General features: G+C 44.4%; 3 protein-coding genes across 3 annotated transcripts in view; 2 read left to right on the forward strand and 1 right to left on the reverse strand.

Annotated features, from left to right (window-relative positions):
• The window catches only part of LOC106809039 (exostosin-like 2), a 13,582-nt gene extending 12,881 nt beyond the window's left edge, over nucleotides 1–701 (reverse strand). The window contains exon 1 of the mRNA XM_014811981.1: nucleotides 671–701. Within this exon, the coding sequence (XP_014667467.1) occupies nucleotides 671–701 (31 nt within the window). The remainder of the gene's footprint in view (nucleotides 1–670) is intronic.
• LOC106809040 overlaps nucleotides 1–11,111 on the forward strand; it is a 14,479-nt gene extending 3,368 nt beyond the window's left edge. The window contains exons 2-6 of the mRNA XM_014811982.1: nucleotides 4,469–4,644; nucleotides 5,092–5,249; nucleotides 5,509–5,624; nucleotides 5,815–7,170; nucleotides 11,082–11,111. Coding sequence (XP_014667468.1) covers nucleotides 4,526–4,644; nucleotides 5,092–5,249; nucleotides 5,509–5,624; nucleotides 5,815–7,170; nucleotides 11,082–11,111 — 1,779 coding nt within the window. The 5' untranslated portion in view covers nucleotides 4,469–4,525. The remainder of the gene's footprint in view (nucleotides 1–4,468; nucleotides 4,645–5,091; nucleotides 5,250–5,508; nucleotides 5,625–5,814; nucleotides 7,171–11,081) is intronic.
• Nucleotides 8,701–24,918, forward strand: part of LOC106809041 (large neutral amino acids transporter small subunit 2-like) — an 81,083-nt gene continuing 64,865 nt past the window's right edge. The window contains exons 1-2 of the mRNA XM_014811983.1: nucleotides 8,701–9,094; nucleotides 15,116–15,672. Coding sequence (XP_014667469.1) covers nucleotides 15,174–15,672 — 499 coding nt within the window. The 5' untranslated portion in view covers nucleotides 8,701–9,094; nucleotides 15,116–15,173. The remainder of the gene's footprint in view (nucleotides 9,095–15,115; nucleotides 15,673–24,918) is intronic.

The following is a 24,918-nucleotide window of genomic DNA, read 5'->3' on the forward strand; positions in this document are numbered from 1 at the left end:
TATCCTATCTATCTAGTTCTACTCTATCTATCTATCTACTCTATCTATTCTAATCTTATGCTATCCTACATATCGTATCTCATCTATCTACTCCTATCTCATCTATACTATCTCTATTATACTCTATCTATCTATCTTATTACATAATCTATCCTATCATATCTATCTATCTATCTAACTATCTATCTACTCTATCGTATCTATCTATCTATCTATCTATCTATCTACCTATCTATTCTCATCTATTCTATCGTATCCTATCTATCTATATTTATCTATTTACTAATCCTATCTATCCTACTTTATCTATCGTATCTATCGTATCTATCTATCCTTATCTATCTATCTATTCTCATTATCTATCTATCTTATCTATTCTAATCTATCTCACTCTATCTATCTACTCTACCAATCATCCATCCATCCAACTCCACTCAATCCAACTTCATTCCCAAATCCTCCATTTCATCACATATCATCATTCATCCATCCATCCATCCACATCCATCCACGTTCTCCTCCGTCTCTCTCACCCCCTCCTCCTTTTCCCTCTTTCGTCAATTTTTTTTATATGTACAAACACGACTGGGTCCTATGTTCTAAAGCTCACGATTTATTCCCACTGCAGATCACCCTATCCACCGAATCCTCGGCTCCGCGTAATTCTTACGCTCACAGAATCCGTTGCGCTTGTACGTCATTATTCATCACTGTAAAGTTTGCCGCCATTCGAGCTCCGGATCGGAGAAGCGGGCCGCGGTCGTCTGCCGACCTCTGTGCATGCGACAGCGGTGCGTCTCACCAACCTCCGGGCCGGGAGCGCGAGCCTAGCAGTGGCGGACTGCTCCTCGCTCCATCATCACGAGCAGGACTAGACTGACGACGGCAAGGAAGGCGAGAGTGGAGAGAGACGACTGGGATCGACTGAATGACATGGCTCACGGTGTCCTTGCGCTCACACACACACACGTTCTCAGTCCAGACAGTATCCGTATAATTCTGTAATCCCAGTACACACTTTACTGCGAGATCTGGACACTACATACGTGGGAAACAAAATTCCTATGACGGCGTAGATATACATACGTTGCGGTTGCCACACACTACCCTGCCGGACCAGTGCCAGCAACGCTATGTGCGACGTCGGAGCACGACATTCGGCTCACGTGGCTGGCTAGCTCGGTCGTTATGGTTGAAAGGGCGCCCTGCGGGCGTGAATGTCCGCTCAACTGTTTATGACTTGTTTTTCGATGGGCCCCCATAATTATGTTTGCGGCTGTGAGTTTGAAGTGATTTAGTATCTTTATCTCTTTTACGCCCCGTACTCCTCTCGTCGAATATCTATGTACAGGTGATTATAACACAAGCGCAATTTTGGATGAATAGCGCGCAGTCCTACATTGGCGACTGGTGTGTCGGGCGCGCTCTCTTCCGTGCCGCCTGCAAGTAGGCCGCCTCAAAAAAAAAAAAAAAATAAATAAATCTGGCGGCCCTGCATTGCCATTATAATAAATTTAAATCTGCGGCCTTGGCAGGGCCATTATAATGGATTATTTAAATCTTGCGGCCTGCAAGGTACTAACTCATCATTTAAATCTTGCGGCCTGCAGGCCATATAAGTAATATTAGGGTCGGGGGGCGTCGAGTGATGTCGCACTTCCCCTTTAGCAAAACCCGCTCCGGATAACCGGAAACCTCGGCGCGCACTGCACAACCTCGCGCGCACTCAGCCTGCTTCCCGCGTACTATCGGTACGTAGGCCTAGCGTCCTCGCGCGCGCGCGCGCGCGCGCGCCGGGTAAGGAGCTTGAGGGCGGCCCAACTTTATTGGACACCACATAAATGTTTATGAGATAGACGAGAGAGGTGAGAGAGCACTGATGTTATTACGTCTCCCTTGATTTCATTAGTCTAGAGCTTCCGCCCCTTCGACCGCGCGAACCAACATACACTGCGCCAGCTTCCGCGTACACAGCAACAACTATTTTACACATATAACCGTTCACAATTAAAATTATTGGCCAAGTCATCCCAATAGCTCGCGCGGCTCGTAACAAAAGCTGAACCCGGCACATGATGCATTTTTAAATTATGTAATGGGTGGCAGGAAGGCAGGTCTACAGGCCTTTTGACAGTTTTTTTTCACCAATTCCAAGCAAAGAGTTTTTGCTTTCGCCTCAGTCCAGTGGTGGTGCAACCCGGCCTAATAGGTTTAATAATGAGACGCCGACATAAAGCAATGCCCCTCCCGGCTGTAATCAATCCAATGCCGCGCTGAAGACGCAATGAATGTCTCTACTATAAAAGGAGATACTTGACGTCATAGAATGAGGTGTGTACATGTATCTCAAAATTGCCTTCAATACATCTCTCCGCTCTACATGTTTTTCCCCAAATTTTCTGGCGTGAGGACTTGGTCATCATCCCCCCGGCCGTTCTCTCACCACTCCTCCTTGAATCCTGGATTGGCCACTGTGAGACGCCCGTAACAAACTTGAATCACCCCCCACTTCAATAAATCGTTCCGCCGGCATAGAATATATATTACTCCGAACGTAGTTTGCGTAATGCAGTTGTTGGCTCATTAGTTTGTGAATTCACGTGCTCTAATAACTTCACGCAGAATACGTGGATGAAGTATTCTTGTAACAAATTTCCGTAGCGGCTCGCCCGGAGTGGTGGGGAGTTCCGCGGACCCCAGCCCGCCTTAAAGAACTAAAAAGTGGCCTGACTGTTGCTTATATTTCCCGGCCTGAATGATTTTCTCCCATCCCCGAAAGCGGTACACACGCGGCATGAAAGACGTTGACGATGACACATAAAAAATGTTTATAAAATAACAAAAAGATTAGACTATTATAAATTGTAAAGATATCTTGCTTGTTCGTTATAAATCAGTGATGCTTTTCTTTCAACAAGGCTAAAATAATTAAAACTGTAATATTTTTAGATTAATCAAGCGGCACAGTCTCCGCTTCTTATACAGGTTGGCGCTCATCATCAAAAAGTTCGGAATTCTCGAATTTTGTAAATTGGCAACCTATTTGTAACTGTTGGTCAGTGACCAAGTATTTAGGTTGACAAGATTGTGTATCTAAAGTAAGTATTTGTGCAAAAGAATATTTCATTGACTCAATGTTCAAATAGGTTCATTATAATGATATTGTATATCCGCAGGTTATGATGTTGCGTAATTTAATATATTAGCCCAAGCCACACCATGGGCCAGAGCGCAGCAAGGCCGGAGCTGATAGAACTTAGAATCTTAGAAAGTCAAGAGGCGCTGAAATGCACCGACTAGCAAGTCCCACCGATGATCATCGATGCTAACTATGCCAGGGCACTTAGACGTTTTCTTTCAAATTCAATAATAAAATGATGGTAAATAAATACGAATTGTATTTATTATCAAAGTCTAACTTAGTGTTTCTCTACTCTCAATTTCGCCTTTTAATTATTACTGAAATGTCGTTCAAATGCTCCTCTACAACACACAAGTACACAGCATGCACTTCACTGTGCACAAACAACAAAATTACAGAGCAGGTAGGAAAGTGTGACCGCAAAATTCGCACAATGCTTGCTTTGTTTCACACAATGAAAGCACAAATACACCAAAAACGGCCTCCGTTTTGGTATCTATGTGTAGCTAAATGTTCACTTGTTTAAATTATAACACTGCCATTTGAACGGCATTTACAGGAAATTATCATTAATAATGGTGGCGCATTGCATGCCAGGATGAGCTGCTGCCTTCCTCCGAGCTCTGTTTCGATGCCCGCCAAGCCAAGCTAGCATAATGTGTGTGTAAATTAAGGCACGCGCGACTACATTCATTGGCCAAAACAATCAAATAGTGCGGTTAGGGAGTTTCGGAGGATAAACGTGCGACTTCCTCCCATATATACATTTTGGCGGAGTGGGAGTTTTGAGTTTTCTGCGGAATTCATGAGATATCTCTGGGTAAAATAGGCAGTACCAAATGGCAGTGTTATTATTTATTATTATTATTAAATCTTTATTGGATGTAATTCAAATACAAATACATGTATTGAAGACAGTATTTTTAATGGAGAAAAAATCTGATACATGCAATAGTGTTGAGCAGTTAAAATAATAAAATTTCGGAGTGTTACAGTACAAAACAGTGCTATGCAACATGAAGAAAAAAATATACAAAAACGACAGTACATTCTGTACAAGTAAAGTGATTAAGGAACGTAAAAAAAAGTCAAGAAGTAAAGTGATTAGGTACACTGGCCACTGTGCCTGTTCCCATCCTATCTAGTCTAGCAAAGATAAATCATGGTGGGTTGCATATATCCATAATAACTTTTTGACTGTAAAATTCACATTTATGAGGATTTTTTAGCCAGTGTCAGAAATGTATCATTTCTGTTAAAGGATGTATGATACTGGTAAAATCGTACTCACGTAGTGATTTTCATTTTATTACCGACATTTTCTAGTCGAGTGGTTACACGCTCCAGAGGCAGTGGTCAGGGCTGTGGTCATCAAATACAAGTATGGATGCAAGAGAAAAAATGCAAGCTAAAAGTGTGATTTCGTTTAAGCAAGCTTCACTTAAGGATCTTTGCCAGGAAGACAGGGTGAAGATTGCTAATCTCATTAAAGAGTTGGCAAGGTAAGAGTTTCCTGTGCAGATTGTGAATTGATTTGCCAGAATTGATTTGAAGCTCAGTTATGTAATTGTTAGGCAGCAGTGGTGGTCCAGTAAATAGCAAACTGAACTTGAAACTGCGACTGAAGTTCCACCATGATTGTTGCTGTTGTACCCTTGAGCCATGTGCTTTATTCCGATTTGCTTCAGTCGCCACTTGTTGCAGAAGTCTGTTTATCTCGCCGGCCTAACAGCCTCATTCATGTAACACCGAATGTCCTTCCCAGACAAAGTATAGTTGTTATCTAATCCAAAGAAACAGCTGCTGAAGGCCTATGTGCCATGATTAGAGTCATTAAGGGCCTAATAACATATGTAATTATAAAGGTCTCTTTTTAAAGCATTGATTTCATTCACGATCACACTGTTGTGTTACAACAGAGTGAACCCTGTGTCATTAACATATTTTAGAGCTACTGAAGATAAGGAAGAAGCGTTTAATGCGCTAGAGCAACAGAGGAAAGCAGTTTCTGATAATGTTGCTATGGCAACAAGAGGTACATCTGTCTTGGAGAAAAAGATGGAGAAGCTACAGCATCACAATGCTGCACTATACAAGGAACATAATCATATCCTTTTACAGAAAATCTGTTACGCGTAGTTTCTTTTACGACTGCTCTCTGGGAAGTGGTTGATGTAATGCAGATTGGAACTGGGTTTAATACTCTATTTAATATATTAGGCTATGGTGTATAGTGGCATTAATTCAGCGCATTCACGTATTTACTGCATACATTCCTAATTTCATAGGCATAATGTAATAAACCTTTGGGTATTATTTATATTATATAAGCGTGCACGTGTACAGTTCCTTATTAGTGGTGACACAGTTGCTAAGCAAGTACAAGGAATCTCAAACACTGTTGCAGCAATATCAGAACACTATTGCATCCCAACAAGAAGACATTCATCAAACTCTGTCTAAACTTCTAACTCCTAAAAAGGCAAGTAACATAGATTTTACAAGTGCATGCATTTGTGTCAAACTTGATGTTCAAAATTGATAGCATTTGCAGAATTTTGAGAGGCTCACTTTTCTACACGTGCGACAGGTCACACCAAGTCGAAGGTTAAATTAAGTTCAACGTTGCTCAACAATAATGTGCTTCTAAGTGCCTTTCATGACATTTTTAGGTGTCAACGCCTCTCAAGAAGACGAATATGACATGGCGACGTCACAAAAGGTCAAAGGTCGCTCCGCGTGGCGACCCTGTCGGTGACCTAGCTTCCCGCGAAGAACCCACGGAGAGGCAGAGCGACGACGACGACGACACCGGTAATGAGATCAGCAGCACGTCCTCGGTTACCGTGGCGACCGACTCCGGGACTGCGGCACAGCGGCCGAGAAAGCAGACGACGGATTGTGGGAAGCCATCCGGCAGGTTTCACCGCGAGGAGGGAGAGGTCAGTGCAGGTCACCAGCGACGCGCCGCCCCGCGGAAAATCGCCGCGCAAACGACCGCCGCGCGTCCGCCCAGCACTAGGCGCAAACTCGATGACGAAACGCCACCTGTTAACAAGCGAGCCGGTCGTCCAGGGGAACTGCGATCGTTGTCGTTGTTCGCCGCGAGGAGTCCCGCGATGTGGCTCGACAACGTGAACAACCTGTGGGAGAAGGAGCAGGGGGAGGAGACGATGCGGGGAGGCAGAAAGAGGAACTCCGGCGTCTCTCGGTCGGCTGTCGCGGCGTCGGCACCCCCGAGGCACGTTGCAACCCCACCGACCACACTCCTGCGTGGGAGGCATCCTCCGGACCCCCCTCGCCTCCTCGTTCCTCTGTCGCGACACTCCAACGTGGGAGACGCCGCCGAACTAGAAGGTTCCATTGACCAGGTGGCAGCACGGTGCGATGACGCCGACGCGCGGCGAGAACTCGCCGACAGCCGCGCGACATTGCGAGAGGAGCTGCGTCGGTTGGAGGCGACGCTCGCGCTAAGAACGGATGCTCTCGTCGCCGCGGCGACGCAGGATCGGCCGAGCGGTGGCCGGCGGACGGACTCGGGCGACCGGGGTCGGAGGTCGTCTCGTTGTCCGGCTGCGCTGGAGACAAGGAGCGAGACGTCTCTTGGCGACGCCGAGACAAACTCGGGGCGTTCAGCGGAGGTGGGATCGGATCGCGGGCCGCCGCTGCAGACGGGAGATCTCGCGATACGCTGCCTCGCGTCCCAGGTGGCGGGCGGCGTCTCACCTGTGCACGAGCAGCTGCTGCAGGTGAGGGGCTGGTTGCAGAGGAAGCTGGAACAAAAGCAGAGAATCCTGCAGGATAGAGTGGAACAGATGACGTCTCAGATGCAGAATCGACGTTCGCCCGTGGCGATCGATTATCGGGACCCTGTAGGAGGAACTCTCCAGCGATTAAGCGTGAGAGAAGAGAAGGCAAGTTCGCGCAGTGTTCGAGATGAGAGGCGAAAGCCTCGAGATCTAATGGGAGGTGGCAGGTCACTCAATGTACAAGACGATGGCAGGCATTACGGAAATCATCCTGCAGATGTAAGTGCAATTGGGCTTCAATTAGATCGAATTAGCTCGGGTTCTGATTCCAGTTCGGACGATTCTGTCGTAGAGCTTCTGAATCATTCGAACACATCTTCACGGGCGTATAGTACAAGTATGCTTGGTAATGCTTTTCAAGATGAGGAACTGTTTACTCGAAATATGGGGATACATTCCCCAGAGAGTGATACCGATTTGGACATGTTTTTTTATAAGTGAGTTCAGAAATTCTCATTGATTTAGCATGCTGTTGTTATTCAAATGAGGCAGTAAATGCACATGAGCGAGATAGAGAGAGAGAGAGAGAGAGAGAACAAGACAGAAAGAGAGAGGGAGAAAGAGAGAGAGAGAGAGAGAGAGAGAGAGAGTGAGAGCGAGAGATAGAAGCAGAGGTAGAGAGAGAAACGTTACGTTATAATTGAATTATATGGGGGAAAAACTAGATATAATTGTTACCTTTAATTGTTATATTCTTGACTCAATTATATGTATGGGATTGTTGTGCCAAATATGTGTCGTATTTGTTATGGTTGTGTGTTGATAGCTGAACGCAATTACCATTGCAATTACTCATTTCCTAGTCTTAAAATTTCTTTCAGTACAGTTTGCTATATCTGTTTACTAATAAACAAATAGTTGTTGAAGTAATTTTCTACAAGTGTAATTTCACACTAGATGGCAGCACATTGTACAAAAATTCGGATACTGCCAGAGCGCGTATATATTTATGATATACGTGCTCTGATACAACTCCAACAATTTCTTCAAAAAATTAGGTGCTGAGATATATTCTTGATTTCCTTATAAATGGGAAAGATATTGTCCGCCTTAATGCATTTAACCACTTCATAGTCGTTGGTTTTTAATTTCATTTTGGGCTAGGTTTGCATTATCTTGTAATATTCAATCGTATATTGCTCTTATAGTAGCTTAGTAACTTGTAAATTTTATATTCGAGAGTATGCATTAATACAATTATTATATTAATATTATTATTTATCATATTATTAATTTTATTAATCTGTATGTTATTTCATACATGATACGTTTATGTTGTTGGTTCAAAATGAAATGGTTCCAAGGTACACCAAACACCCAAATACTAGTTGACAGAGTAGCAACTAGCATGTAACATGTACGTAGTAAAAAGGTATGGCTACAATTGGATTTACTGGGAAAACTTAACTGGTAATATTAATTAAATGACTTAAAATTTCATTATGATTGCATAATCAGTTAAGGCAATCAATTGTTGTTTTCTAAATGTTCACGTCAGCTAGGCTGCTAGCCGATCATAACCATATTTTATGATCTTATACGCTTCCTAGTCTATGTAATCAGTGTTCAGTGTAGGGAGAGCCACATGATGTTGATCCTAACAGTAACAGCTAGAACACGAAACCAGTGATTTTCCTACTCTCATGAATTTTGCCGTACTCTGACGTCATATGTGACGTAGGTTAAACCTTCGCACTCTCCTTCATTTTCCATCATTCATATATTACCAAGCGCCATACCGGCGTAGTGGACATGCTGCCCCCCACAGTCACATTGCACTGATTGCAGACACCAAATTATCTTTCTTGTCTAATTTCAATTTGTAAACGGTGTGATAACATGTAATTGAATAGACTCGCACTGTGATTCGGAGAGAAGAAATGAATTCAATGCAAAAACTGTACTTTTACTCTATGCGTACACCCCCGCGAAAAGTAAGCTGGTCTTCAAATATGGCCGCCGATAATTTCGTCATACAACTGAGTCACGAGGCGCCGCACGTAAAGTTCTGAAACACGCTGTCGCGTGGAACCGGATAAAAGCCATTGTACGTTCAACGTTGAGTAGTGTTCACTGTCGCTGGTCAATCAAGCAACGAAGATAGTGGCACTAGTCTCTAGGAACGCTAAGCTACTCTAAGCCGGTAAGTCATGCGTTAGCAAGTTGGGCATTACTTATTTATAACAATCACTGATACAGATTATCGTGATTTTTTCCGCACGCAGGCGTTACTCCGCTTTGCTAATCTGAGGGTGCGGGTTTAACCCATTACTGGGGTCTGCGTTGGCTCGGACTAATCGTGATTATACTGGCTCTGTTCTGCCGGCTTGTTGACAATTACCGTTGGCGTTGTACACGACACGTTTACGCTGTAGTACATCATCATACATCATCTAAATCCTGTATTTTTAAATAATTTTATTTGATAATGTGTGGTTTTTCGTTCTTGACGTTGGCTGATAAACTCCACCATGTGGTGTTGATCTTGGCCGCATGACACAGTTGAGGTTATGACTCTCATATAATAATTAATACAGAGTACGTGGGCTATATATGCCCGGCAGCCGGCATATCTGACGGCTGCCGGGCATGATCTTCGATTTCCTAAATGCCCGGCAGTTTTTAATTTTCAGCGTTATCTCAACTAAACAAGGGTTAGGGTTAGGAACTGCCGGGCATTTAGGAAATCGAAGACCGTGCCCGGCTGCCGGGCATATAGCCACAGCGTAATTAATACATCTGCAGCCGCTGACAAATTAACGGTGATATGTAGTAGTACTAGTACTTGTGCCGTGATTTAAGATTACTGGGGTTTAGGTGTAGGTCGTAGCTAGCCATAGCTCAGTTCTATCCTAGCCGTCGTAGGCCTACTACTTGTGAAGGTTGCCTGTACTGTAGGCTCTAATTTAAATCTGGCCGGTCCAGGGTATTAGCCAGGAATGAGTATTGTGGGAGTCAGTGTTTCTTATACATAAGAGGCACAGTGGCGCACCGCCGTTGTCAAATTTAACATCGCCGTTGTGAAAATCTTCCTGTATATACCCGCCGTTATCAAAATAGTGTCAACCCAACAATTAATGGATCATCACATGCTTCTGGCATATTTAGATTGACCCCCCCCCCTCATCCGCCTGAAGCTGTCGCATGCATGCCTATGGCACGCCTTCGAATCCATCATGCGCGTTTTTCCCAAACTGGCCATTACCTCCTTTGTCTAATTTTTCATCAGAAGAAACCCTGGGAGTGCAGAAAAAATATTTGGGAGTGCAATTTTTACAATGTACACGGCTTTAGATCAATATTTTAGGCCGTGCTACACATTTTTGGCCGTGCAGTTTCAAAACTGACCTTGCAAATCACGGCTGCACGGCTCGCTGGCTAATGTGTTGGGCCGGTCAGCCTAGTAAATATTGTAAATCATATTATTAGTCATCAGTATATAAGAGCTATCTCTCAAAAGTCATGTTCTCTAATCCATATCGTATGCCATGGCATGATCTATTGGACAGTGCTGATCAATGTAGCTCTTGGAACAATGTTTAAATATGAATACCCAGGTACATATCAAGATTTATTCAATGATGATTTGTTCATTACGAAGCATTTTGATTCGGTCTAGTGTTAGGTTTGACATTAACTGTAAAATCATGTAAATTGATGAGTCGATGACTTCCACTGACAGTGTTAACCCACCAATTGGTTCATTGCATAGTAAACTCAAGGGAGGAGGTTCGATCGATTAGCTTAGCTCTCGTCCCTTTCGCTTAATCTAAATTTACTATTGTAAATGTAGGTATTTGTGTATTTGGTGTTGCCAAATAAGGCAGTCTAAACTGCCCACTGTTGATCAAGTCAAAAAGCATTCACCTGCTAATTTGCCCAGATCAACTTATTTTACTATTGTGTGAATGTGCTCCTAATTGCCTCCTACCCTATTTTTCCAATCGCGTCATGAGGAAATTTGTGAATTATGTTTTAAGCGTCAAGGTTGAAATTTAACGGGGGAGAGCCCTTCACGACACGGTAGCCTACCACTTAAGGTACCTACCCCTCTATTTTGCACATTTTAAAAGCTAACGTGCCATAATTTTAGCATATTGAAAATGGTTTGCCTATGCTGAAAATTTCAGTCTGTGCTGATGTCGCTGAACATAGAATAGAAGATTGGTAAAACTACACCTACTACCCAGTCATGAAAACTTTAAAGTTCTCTTGCCTGGTCGTCCGAGCACCATAGCCGACCCACCAGTCCACATAAGTGCATCTTTTTAGTGTCAATTTCCAAAAACATCATGCCCCTAATTAGGGGTGCAACGAATAGCGTTGATACTCGACTGCTGCAAGATCTCCAAGCGACATCCGTGTATCCTGAGAGGTGGGGGAGAGGGGGAGGGAGGGAGGGACGGAGAGAGAGAGAGAGAGAGAGGAGGAGGGAGAGGGACAAAAAGACAGAGAGAGAGGGAGAGAGAAGGAGAGAGAGAAAGAGAGAGGGAGAGAGAGGGAGAGAGAGAGTGAGAGAGAGAGAGAGACGGACAGAGAGAAAGACACCGAGAGCGAGCGAGAGAGAGAGTAAGTGAGAAAGTGTGAGAGAAAGAGAGAGAATGACAAACCCTTCAGCGGTCGCGCGTGAGCGGCATGGCGTCACGAGCCCCCGCGGCGCGCGCGCGATTTACGAAAGAAGGCTGAGGAGCGATGATGCGGAGGCTGAGGAGTGAGGATGCGGAGGCTGAGGAGTGAGGATGCGGAGGCTGAGGAGTGAGGATGCGGAGGCTGAGGAGTGAGGATGCGGAGGCTGAGGATTGAGGATGCGGAGGAGGGCATCGTTATACGCGGCGAGCGCGGATGCCTGGATGGATGCGGAGAGCGGAGAGAATGGTCGGATTCGTTTCTACGATGCTGGAGATCAACTCAAAATCGAAATTGCATCACATCATTGCATTAGATTGCATCTACATCATCGCATTAGATTGCATCACATCATCGCATTAGATTGCATCTACAGCATCAGTCGTGCCACGGCTGCTGCTGCCCGCATCCACTCATCCCCCTTCTCTACGTCTAATTCTCGCCCTGTCTCCACCTATTCCCCCTCTAAGTCTAATCCACCTCCTGCATCCACCCATTCCCCCTCTAAGTCTAATTCACTCCCTGCATCCACCCATTCCCTTTCTGTATGCATCAATTACCGTCCCGTATATCCATCTCTCCATGCATACATCCATCCATTCTGTGCTAGTATCCACCTTGATCCCTGCCTACATCTACCTCTTCTTTGCATCTCTCGATCCCTTCATTGCACCCAACTTCCGCTCGTGCTGCTCAAACCCGGAGCAGTGATGCAGAGGCCAAATCCCGAGAGAAAGAGCATTAGTCGCACCACGGTATACATACAGATCGGTGCGCTATAGTCTGCAGATTACCCATGCTATGCTGTGTATATATACATCAGCCGCCATATCGTCGGCAGCGATCCAATGTTGATCATCAAACAGGAAGCTGCGGGGAAGCCGCCGCCGGAGGAGGGATTAAATGACGACGATGAGGGAGGAGGGGAGGATTTGTGTCTAGCTGGTAACTCCCTCCCACTCGCGAGGAGAAACCGCCGCTGGAGGGAGGAGGGATTGGGTGGCGACGATGAGGGAGGATATGTGTCAAGAGTACATAATAGAGAGTATTATTAGTAATTATTAGAGTAATTAATAATAATTAGTTTAATTAATTACTAATATTTACAGTTACTAATACAACAGTTTAAATAGTTACTATAATAATAATATTAGTAGTTAATAATCAGAGTAATTAATAAAGTAATTATTAATAAAGAGTAAAATAAACATCATACTCTATTATGTACTCTTGATATGTGTCTATCAGGTCCCTCCCTCCCACTCGCACGAGGAGAGTGAGTGGAAGCTATCGCAATCCGTCGGGTAAGCTCGCAGAGATAATGCCTCTTGCCAAACTACGTCTACTCCATCCGCCATGATCACGGATCACCGAGCTGTGACCGAGCTGTCGACGATCCACTCGGCTCCGAAGTTGTGGGCACCCACGTATCTAGATCTGCCCTTCGGTATAGGGCTTCTTATGTTCGATATTATTATTATTGTTGTTGCTGTTTATGTTGTTTGTGTACGATTATTTATGTTTAGCGGAAACGTGTCGCATGTATCAACCGTTCAAAACCGCCGCTATCACCGTTGTTGTTGTTTGTTGTTGTTTGTTTGATTGTTGTTAGACTTGATCTACGTCTGTTGTTGTTTTAAGGTGACCAGGTACGATGTTGAGTTACTCGCGCTTCTGCGTTGGTAAACAGATGTTTGTTCATATTTCTCACCAGCTAAGACAATATCCTTCATATGTATGTCGAGCACCTCTCTCGCTCCCTTAACTCACCAAACAGAAGTGCAAATTTAATAATCAGACTGGTTTATAAATATTAAATAATAATGTCACTAAAATTCTTTGAACAACAAACCTTTAATATACAATACCCAAATGTTAGGGCAAATTCAACAAAACCTTTGTACAGGAAATTCAAATATTTGACTTTAGTAAAAGTAACCAAATAGGCAAATATGTCCAATAGTCCATCTCAGTGTCTTTGTACTTCATTGATTAGGTGTAAGAAACACAATCCCAATAACTGTGTGTTAGTGCTTCTCATGACATGTGTAGTCACCATCAGTTACATATTTTTCTTAAGAAAAATTAATACATCAACTTGATCAGGCGATTAAAGCATGATTTCTGGGCCGTGACTAGATCTCCTGCGGTAGATGTTGTTCCTGTTTTATATATTAAAACTGACGAGCAATGCTTGCACACTGTTTTCGAACGATCTACGAACCATCCGATTGTTGGAAATGCGAAATGCTTCCATACCATAGATCTGTAGGAGGCCGGCGGATCAACATAAGTTGTCATTTTTGCAGACAAAATGAACGCGTTGACCTTCCCGTGGCATGTAGCAAGTGGTCTATCAATGTTATCTGCTCGCTGATTGGCCGAGAGTTTACGACCAGCAAATCGCAGTGCGCGTATCTCAAAAGCGTATATATCGGGTATATATAAAATGTGGAACCAAAACCGAGCCGAAAACGGAACGACGGTTCGAATATCCGAATGGTGGCGCAAAAACCGCGGTTTTCGGTTAACCGCGGTTAACCGTTACACCACTACCCCTAATATTGTTACTTTAGGGGGTATAGGTAGCTACTTTTTTGGGTAAGTTTCACCACTACATCATCGTCATCACATGCAAAACCCTAAAGAAAAAAGAAAAAGAAAACACCGCGACACCACAGATAACGAACAATAGAACATTTTGACACGAAAACATCAACATGAGTAATGTGCATGATAGAACGTCAGTAGCACTACACCTACTACCCAGTGAGGAAAACTAACATTTGCCCAGTCGCCCACGCAGCATAGAGACTGACACCAACCCACATACACTGCCATTCAGTAGCGCTATATATACCTACTACCCCGTGATGGAAATTAAAGGGATACTACACCCTAGAATTTTAGGGTATATTATGATAGTAACAAGAGCTAATAATACCTTTATCATTCATTCACATCTGTCATAAAACGACAGTGAGTTCGAAATCTATATTTTTGGCCGCTGACATGACACCCCTCGATTGTGCAGCCACCCTGACAAAGTTGCGATTTTTCTTATTTATTTTGCACGTTACAGACCGAGGGCTAATCACGAAATTGCAATTATATTTATACCTAACTGCTATTCAACCAAACGATTTTTATTTTAGGACAAATTTGTCCATATTTTAACTAAATCAATAAGTTGTTTATACGATATTGCAATCCTTCTCCTCTTAAATTAATGAATAAGAAACATCCTCAGTCTGTAGTCCCTGGCCGAAAAGTTGCGAAGCGCAACTTTGAAGGTAGATAGGCTAATATAGTGGCACCACCGTCATTGTAAGCAATGATACAGCCATTATAAAACATTTTTATACATATTTCTAATGAAAATTGATCAATGAATTTTTTATGTAGCGTAGTTTAAACCTATTTTAAGTGAAAATATGCAAGCAACCTAGTGGGTCATGTATCCCTTTTTAAAACACTTGCCCAGTCGCCCAAGCACCATCTAGAGACACATCAACCCACGTACACCGCCATTCGGTAGGGCTGCACCTACCCGTTTGTTTCTCCCACACAGACGCCACGGGTCTCGGCCCACAAAGATGGCCACCGACACCAAGTACAGTCCCGTGAAGGCGGCCGCGGCAGCTGCGCCCGCAGGGGGCGCCGGCGTCGACGCGGCGTCGGAGGGAATCTCGCTAAAGCCGAAGATCACGCTGCTCAACGGCGTCACCGTCATCGTCGGCTCGATCATCGGCTCGGGGATCTTCGTCTCGCCGAAGGGCGTGCTGCAGTACACGGGCAGCGTAGGCATGTTCCTGCTCGTCTGGCTCTTTTGCGGCATCTTCTCGACGATCGGCGCCTACTGCTACTGCGAGCTGGGCACGCTGATCCAGCGGTCGGGCGCCGACTACGCGTACATCTACGAGGCGTTCGGTCCGCTGCTCGCCTTCATGAGGCTGTGGGTCGAGTGCGTGATCGTGCGGCCATGCTCGCAGGCGATCGTCGCCATGACGTTCGGCATCTACATCCTGAAGCCGTTCTACACGGAGTGCGAGCCGCCGGACGACGCCGTGAGGCTGCTGGCCGCCGTCTGCATCAGTGAGTAGCAACACGCCTCGTATATATCAGGGGGTCAGGGTTACTGAGAAGGGCGGCTAAAGGTTAGGGGTAAGAGATGGGGTTAGGGTTATGGTTATGGTAATGGTGTGTGCCGTCTGCATCAGTGAGTAGCAACACACCTCGTATATCAGGGGGTTAGGGTTAATAATTAGGGTTAGGGGTAATGGTACTAAGGGATAGAGTTATGGTAAGCACCAGGGTTAATTATAAGGGTTGGGTGTAAGAGACGAGTTATGCCTATGGTAAGCATTAGGGTTTATATGGTAAGCATTAAGGGTTATGGTACGCATTAGGGTTAATGATAAGGGTTAGGATTAGGGTTATAGATGGTAAGCAATTAGGTAAAATGATAAGGGTTAGGATTAGGGTTATGGTAAGCATTAAGGGTTAGGATTAGGGTTATGGTAAGCATTAGGGTTAATGATATGGCTTAGGGGTAAGGGGTATGGTTAATGGTTGATGAGGGTTAGGTGTTAGGGATAGGTGTAAGGCATATATGGTAATGGGTATGGAGAAGTGTTAGTGGTAAGGGATGGGGTTAGGGTTATGGTAAGTGTTAGGCTGCCGTCTGTATCAGTGAGTAGCGACACACCTTGTATATCAGGGGATCAGGGTTAATAATATTAAAGGGATAGGGATAGGGTTATGGTAAGCGTTAGGCTGCTGTCTGTATCAGTGAGTGTTAGGGTCAGGGTTAGGGTTAGGGTTATAGTTAGGGATAAGGGTTATCGGTTAGGGATAGGGTTTGGGTTAGGGTTAGGGTTATTGATAGTTAGGGTTAGGGTAAGGGTTATTGGTAGTTAGGGTTTAGAATTTAGATGAGATTAGGGTTTTGGTTAGGGTTAGAATTCCTAATGCTCAACCATGTGTATCATGGTTCTCACATTGTCTGTATCAATGAGTGTTTATATACTGACAATCTTGCAGTTTCCTGCATTAAACTGTTTCCAATTTGTTGCCAGCGAGCCAACATAAAATATTGCGACTAGTAAGTTAGTGTAGCTGCGTTTACACTATCGGTTTTTGTCAGCAAATCGTCCGAGTCGTGCAAAATAGAACACGGTCTATTTCTCCAACTCGGCAACTTGACTCTGACTCTGATTCCAACACAATAAAATTTATTGGAATGCACTTGGGTCAAGTCGGGGGGGCAAGTTGGAATGCACTTGAAATCGCTACTATTTCCTGACAAAAATCGATAGTGTAAACGCATCGTAACGGTTCAACGTTGGTAAAGTGTAGGAATGTATGAGCGCGATTAATGGAGCGCAAGCTAAAGCGCTCTCCATGTATGTATATTGTAAAGTGTTCTCGTTGTGTTGAAATCGCTTTTTGCTGCTGTATATATGTTGTGCATCAAGTGCTCGTGTGTGTCCGATACACGTAAACATGCAGTACGCGTGATAGTGGCAGTGCATGACACATTTTTTCATAGCGTGTATTTGGGTTAAACTTACGGATCTCAAATTATATAATAGGATATATATCATAGGATATAGCTTGGGGCTTTAATTGAAATGGTCACTGAATAATAGGATTAACCAAAGCAATGCATAGTTTGGAAAGCGGTTATATACTGTATCGCATCGTTTTCTCGTAAATCGATACTTCCTTGATGTGCACAAAAGGGGATTGTGTAAACACACGTGTACGTTCATGCAGCTAAGTTGAAATGGACTGTAATTCATAACAATTCGCACAAACATGCGTTTACCTCAGAAATCAATACCAACGCGAATGTCGTTCCCGCAATGTATACATGTATGTAAGCGATGCATCTGTATATATTATGATGCGGCCATTTTTCGGATAGCATCGTTGTGGATATAATCGTGATGCCTATATATACTACTGCGTGCATGGACGGCACATCGGGAATACAGGGTAATTGTAGGGTGAAGGGCAGAAGCAAGAGGAGAATGCTGGGACGACGAGAGGCAGATATAACTAAGTACAGAGAATGGGGAAGGTTAGAAGAGGGGAAGATGGCGGGAGGGGTAAATGGCCGAGTGGAAAGTGGCGGGAAAGGAATAAGGGAGTAGGAGAGGGTGGCCGAAGGGAAAGGTGGTCGAAGGGGAAGGTAACGGAAAGGGAAGGAGGGGAAGTTAGCTGAAGTTACGACCCTTACATCAGCTTCGCGAAGAATGCATACATGCAAGACGTGAACGAGACGTATAAATCTGCTAGAATAGAACATTTATCCTCGATACGATATTAATACACGGTAATAAATGGCTGAACGTATAGAAGCCAGCTTTGTAAAACGTTGTTCAAAGGCTTTAACAACCTACCTAATCTCAACTACGCACGAAGGCATGTAAAGCTCCGAAAATAGAAGCCAATCTTTAGCGAAAACGCTTAATTATATTGAACAGAAAAGGCAACGCCGCGAAATACGCGAGTTCTGCGCAGGTATTTATTTATTTAAGTATTTATTTATTTCTTTAGGTAATTATCCATGATATATAGCATAGCTTTTACAATATATTTTAAAATTCATGAAATTGGATAACCACCAATTAGGATATATACACAAAAAGTACGACTAGCATACTTATTTTCATTGTGGTCTTTGGTTTGGTGAAGATCTGCTGGCGTTGCGATTGAAGTGGGGTTCACCGGGCGTAAAGATAAACCGAAAGTAAATAGTGGATCCGCGCTCTGTCAACTGCGTGTGTATTAGAAACTCATGAGCGCCGCCGACGTTGATTCTAAAACAACTCGTCGTACGAATAGCAGCCGTACGGCTGAGCGCAACCCTTGACATTCTGAGCTCTAAAGGTTTAATTCTCAAATAACCTCCACCCAACCTGTAATTCTGCACATATCACACGACGTCCCATCGACGACCCCAACCGTCATACCAACCAGCCCCGGCCCGCACAGGTACCACGCGTTATAATCTTATAATCCACCGCAACACTAGAAATGAAGTTAAGGAAGTTCGCGCAACAACACACGCACGCACACTTACGTGCGCACACACACACACACACACAACATTTATTGTCAAGACTGCCGATGGTACGTAGGTGTGTGTTACACCAGCTGTGAAGTGTGCGCGTGTTCCAGCTGCTACTGCTAAATAGGAACTGTCCAGCCAACGACTGCTTACTGTGTAAACAAAGACTGGCCGCGGCTACACGTCTTCATGGGCCAATCCTTAGCCCCTCACTATTGTCGATTTTCTTCTCATCCCATCCGGAAACAATTTTGACGCAACCCCCACTGACCCACTCCCCCATTCTTGCTACTAACACAGTACTTGCTTATAAGGGAATTTTGACTAACGTAGGTGTATTGTTTTGTACATGATACTACTTCCTATCCTTATTGCATTGTCGATGAAGAAATTTAATGATGATGAGGAATTAGATGCGAACCGTGACAATGAATTGCTGCTTTAAGGGACGAAATAAGTAAACTGAAATACGTAAAACGTGTTTAAAAAAGTGTGCCTGGCCAGGCTGCCATAGACTGACACAAATCGTTTCTGTGGAGCCGAGTTTACAAAGATTGTTGATGGTCAACGAGATTTATGGAGTCCGGCTATTGCTGCTACCTGCTACTCACTGTATACCAATATCTATTGGTACCCTGTATAGTATTAGTAAGGTAGCCGGCAATAAATTTTCGCGCCTGCAAAATCTGCGATATTAAATTGGTCGCCCCCCCCGCCCAGTCTACGAATGGAATTACAACGTAGACTGGCTCTCCGAGAGTAGTTGCGAATAAACAGGACCAGTCACGCGGGGACTGTTGGAACCAGTCTAAGAGTATAAGATTGTCCGATAGTGCATTATCAGAGGAAGCAGCGCCTAATCCCGGTCAGTGACTTGCTCGGACTTTGACTGTTTGCGGGGAGGAACACCCGACGCCTGCTAGTTGCTAGATCGCTAAATAGTAGAGTAGCCGGCTCGAAATTGCCACTCTTACGAAGTCTCTGCGTTTAGATTGGTGTTGGTTTAAATACATGTGTAAACCCGCAGTGTGTACCAGTGGAAGGTTAATGCGTACGTTAGCTGTTAACTCGTTTTCTTTGTCCGGTCGTAATCTCACGTGCGTTTACATGACATAGAATGATAGATGCACATTTATGAGCTACTGTAATGAGTGCTGAGTTGACGTAAGGGCACCTGGCCTCGTTTAGTCATCGTAAAAAATACAGACAAGGGGCGGAATTTCCTACTTTCGAAACATCGAAAGTAACTAGGCTGCAGTTTCCTGCCCCAGGAGAAGATAGCGCGTTATGAAATTTTAAGGACATGGGAGGGAGGACACACTGTATATATATATATATATATATATATACATCAGAAGTAAATAATAGGATAATCCCTATTATCTACTTCTGATATATATATAGTACTTAGGGATACGAGGGACATGCTGTGTGTGTATACACGGTGCTTGGGTGCATGACGAAACACTAGCTTTTCAGCTAGTCATCATATTACGCGCATACATCTGGCCAGGAGGCGTAAAATGTCGCAACTGTCCCGTAGGCATGCATTCCGCCTAGACAGAGTCTGTGGGGAGGGCCCAGCTATAGCCAAGCTGGCACTGTACGTGAATAAAAAACATTGTCACCAAGCCGGTTTCAACTCTACGTAACTTACTCACGTACTCACCTTCTTACGTAATCATTCTATAGAACTTTGCTCAGCTGGACCGTTGCCAAATCCTGTCCTTCGATGCTACCATACAAAGTGACAGTGCGGTGGGTGACGTGGTACACCCAGCATGTGGGTTTGATGTTATATTGCTGCTGCGTCTGTGCATGCATGCCCCTATATATCTATAAAACCTACTCTACAGCTCAGTGTTTCAATACCTCCCCTATCGCTGGTGAGCATGACCCGGAAACACACAGAAAGTTGATCACAGGGACACGCATTGGAAATGGAATATTACATGATTGGCGCATTGGTTAATTGAATGTAATGAAGTTAGTTAGGATTAATTATAGGCCGTTATTGCTAAACAAGTCATGATGATATGGCTCACTCGGTTGCAGTCAGATTTCCAGTGGGGTCATTGGTCACAAAATTATAGGATTCTTGCTACAGATAAAACGTATTTATATCATGCTCGTGTAATACCTAGATTGTCTTTACTAGATTGTAATATCCTAGAACGCCCGCCGCACACGCTGTGGAACTTGCTGCGCCATCGTCCACACGATCCCTCGATCTGCGTCGTGTGGAAAATATCACACATTTTCTTCCACGTGTGGAAGATTGAACCGCGTGTACGGAGTGGCTGTGTCAATTTCCACACTCAATTCGCATTGTTCGCTTGGACGCATAGTATTTTTCCCTCAGTTTGCATATCATGACGCTGTCACACCTCCGTATGAAAGCCGCGGGAATTTTCCCATGGCGAAGTGGGAAACTCGCGAAATGGGAAACTGGCGAAGTGGGAAATGGTGAAACAGGAAATGGCGAAGTGGGAATTTTTACATGGCGAAATGGCAAATGGCGAAGTGGGAAATGGCGAAATGGTAATAAACCGTCCAAGAACTGATCGATCAAACGTCGTGTGAACGCTCTCTTCAACGACGCTCCGTGTCCAAGCGAACAATCAAGAACAGTGCGAATTGAGTGTGGAAATTTACACAGCCACTCCGCACACGCTGTTTAATCTTCCACACGTGGAAGAAAATATCAAACACGTGACGGTGTGATATTTTCCACACGACGCAGATCGAGGGATTTTGCATCCGCACACGCTGTGGAACTTGCTGCGCCATCGTCCACGATGGTGCAGCAAGTTCCACAGCGTGTGCGGCGCAGCGGCAGGCTTTAAAAAATAAAACTTGGGTGTGTGTGTGTGCGTGTGCGCGTGCGTGTGGTATGCGTGTGTGTGGTGTGTGTCTGTGTGTGTGCGCGTGCATGCGTGCGTGCGTGGCCTGCGGTAACGGTGGAAAGAGCCCTTGCTTGTGTATGTTGCTGCAAACTTGACCAAAAACTATGACATAATAGGCGCGTTTACACCGGCCGGAATTAGCGGGATGCAAATCTCTTTTTTTGCATCGCGATCGAAATCTCGAGATTTTTACAAGTGTGAACGCAAAAATCTCACTACGTATCGCGCTGCAAATCGCACTTTAGACTGCGATTATTTGGGAATTAGCGCGATTAATTGCACCGCGGCGTGTGTGTGAACGCTCGCGCAAATAATCCCGGTATTTTCTATCCCATCATTCCAAGTGATCGTATCAACTTGGCCGTTTTGGCATGTTTCAAGAAAGGAGGGTTAATTGCCGATCTCAATTCAATCTGAACAGATGCAGTCTCGAGTCTGTACTAACAATACGATGTGTTTACGTAAATACGTGCAGACGTAGAGTAGCTAGCATACGTTAACGTAACAGAGCTAGAGTAGCATACGTTAACGTAACAGAGCTATAGAGTAGCATACGTTAACGTAACAGAGCTATAGAGTAGCATACGTTAACGTAACAGAGCTAGAGTAGCACACGTTAACGTAACAGAGCTAGAGTAGCACACGTTAACGTAACAGAGCTAGAGTAGCACACGTTAACGTAACAGAGCTAGAGTATAGCTTACGTTAACGTAACAGAGCTAGAGTAGCATACGTTAACGTAACAGAGCTATAGAGTAGCATACGTTAACGTAACAGAGCTAGAGTAGCATACGTTAACGTAACAGAGCTAGACTACTACCAACGACTGCACTGCCGTGTACGTGGAATCGAACACCAAACTCGAATCCCGGTAGTACATAATTCGCGCGCGCGCGCGACCGGAAGGGTTATATTCCGGCTTGATATCAGGCATGCGCAGTTCGATTAATAGAATTATCCCGCTCGGCAATTTCCGCCTGTGTGAACAAGGGCACAATTATCTCGGTATTTCCATCGCGATTAGCATCGCGTTTTTTTGTGTGAACACGCCTAATAACATGACTAGTTGTGAATAGCTCGAGTTTAAAATGTTGCTTCATTGCTCTTCGTTTCAAAGGCTACGATATTCTATACTTGATGTCATGGCTATTTGTGGTGTTTCTGGTAACACGGCTATGTGTGATGTGATAGAGCTAGAGGTGGTAGAGGGTCAAACTTTTGCACGGGGAGAGTCAAATGTAGGCATATCAGCTCAGGACTGATGAGGCCAGAAATGTACTGTGGAGCCACCTTTGTCGGGATATTTGCAATTATCCAGAAGAAAAGACTTTCTCGGTTCTTGGTCGTGAAGAGGGAGAGTTGCCACTGACTGCTGTCGTCTTGACGTCATGTCACGTGCTCTCTGAATGGCTTTGCGCAGTTTTCTAATTACCTACACGCGCACGTGTACACGCAGAAATGTGCGTGCTCACTCAGCCTCACTGTCCATTATTACTGTGCTGTCCGAAGTAAGGACTCGGATATATATATATATATAAATATATATATAGATATATAAATATATTTATATATATTTGGTCCGATGTGCGTCCAAAATTGAAACTAATTTTCGACATCCTATAAATCTTCCGACATGCCGGCTTGATTGCCTTGATTATAAAATTATAATTTATATTATGTTTTAACTGTTTATGTTCCTGTTTCTTTTCAACGTTTAATGTTAATTTAGTGAAAATGCCCAAAATTGACATAACTGACTAAACGAAGTTGTACCAACTACTGCGGAAATACCATGCTCCCGAAAATAGTAATACTACTACTACTATTGATAATATAATAATGATGATGATAATAATATTTTAAAATTGATGGGAAAAATAATAGTTACATTAGAATGTGATCACGTGGGCATTACAGTTCATAAACTAATTAGCACGTGAACTGTTCATATATGTTCTCGCGTAGTCAGTTTATATGCTCCTGATAAAATATACTAAAACGCAGCACGGCAGAAATTCGCGCGTCAAGACGTAATAAAAATGGCTGGAAAGTCTTTCGATTTTATCGTTAACGGGGAATGTGAGTGAGGATTCAAGGCAATGTTGTTTGTTAAAGGCCCCCCCCCCCCCGCACACGGTAAGATTCGTGCTGAACACGGAGCGTGAGTTTCCTGCTCAACACGTTACACGAATCTCACTGTGTGCGGGGACGAATCTCACCGTGTGCGGGGACGAATCTCACCATGTGCGGGGTCGATTTATGTGAGTTTTCGGTCTCGCGAGGTGGTGAGGAAAATATCTGTCGTGTTGATCATTTTGGTCTCGCGAGGCTGAAAGCGTGTGCGGTGGTGGGAGGGGCCTTACCTGCGCGTTTGTCGTGCGGCGTAGTGTGTATTCGGAACGAGGGCAGCAGGTGCACGTACGCTAAGTAGATTTCTGGCACCGTGCCAGGCATCTTCTTAACGAGTGTGTTGTACTCTGAATCCTTGTGTATGGTGTGTATCGAACAACGGACGTGGCGCATATGATTGTGGCTGATGCAATTCTTGCCCGGCATTGCCGTAGCCAGCAGCGGAAACAACAGTGTCACACACCCACTCCTTCTCTGTTCAAACACTGCGCGTGGTAAATTTTAAGCATACATGCGACCAAGAGTAGATAAATAACATAATAATGTTGTTATTTATCTACTCTTGATGCGACTGAACGCCCAACCGGATCCGCGCACGCACCCACGCGCGCGCTCGCTCGCACGGACACACCCCCGCGCTCGCACGCACCGCGGCACGCACGCACGTACACACGTACTACTGACGCGCCAACCCGCACCCACGCGAACATGAACCCAGATGATAATATACTGATCAAATCGCCTGCATCTCTGAGCAGCTGCCACCAGCATGTTTGCGTCGGTGATTGTCACCGATTCACATTATTTCGCACTCTAGTATCACACTCTAGCCGCGTGTCTGGAGGCAGCAGCTGGTGGCAAATATATGACTGACTGACTGCGTGCCACTATATATGTCGCCGCCTGTCGTGTCGTGGCCTTTAGGTCTAGAATTTCGAACGTGTCGTGCGATCATTAAAATACTCGTCAATACAGTCGTTGTATTGTAAGCTACAGTCGCTTATAAATATGTCATCTACACTAAGCGTTTACATGCGATCAAGAGCTTGATGCTTTCTGTCATGTTCGATACCTTTATATATTGTTTATATATACCACATGCAGTATTAACTGCAGAAGCCAATGCGGTGATATAATTGTTCCGAGTAATCGACGAGCCATACAAAATGAAGCAGGAGATGAAAAGAGAGAGAGAGAGAGAGAGAGAGAGAGAGAGAGAGAGAGAGA

Source organism: Priapulus caudatus, unplaced genomic scaffold (genome assembly GCF_000485595.1).
Source record: "Priapulus caudatus unplaced genomic scaffold, Priapulus_caudatus-5.0.1 Scaffold324, whole genome shotgun sequence".
In the NCBI taxonomy this organism is placed as follows: Eukaryota; Metazoa; Priapulida; class Priapulimorpha; order Priapulimorphida; family Priapulidae; genus Priapulus; species Priapulus caudatus.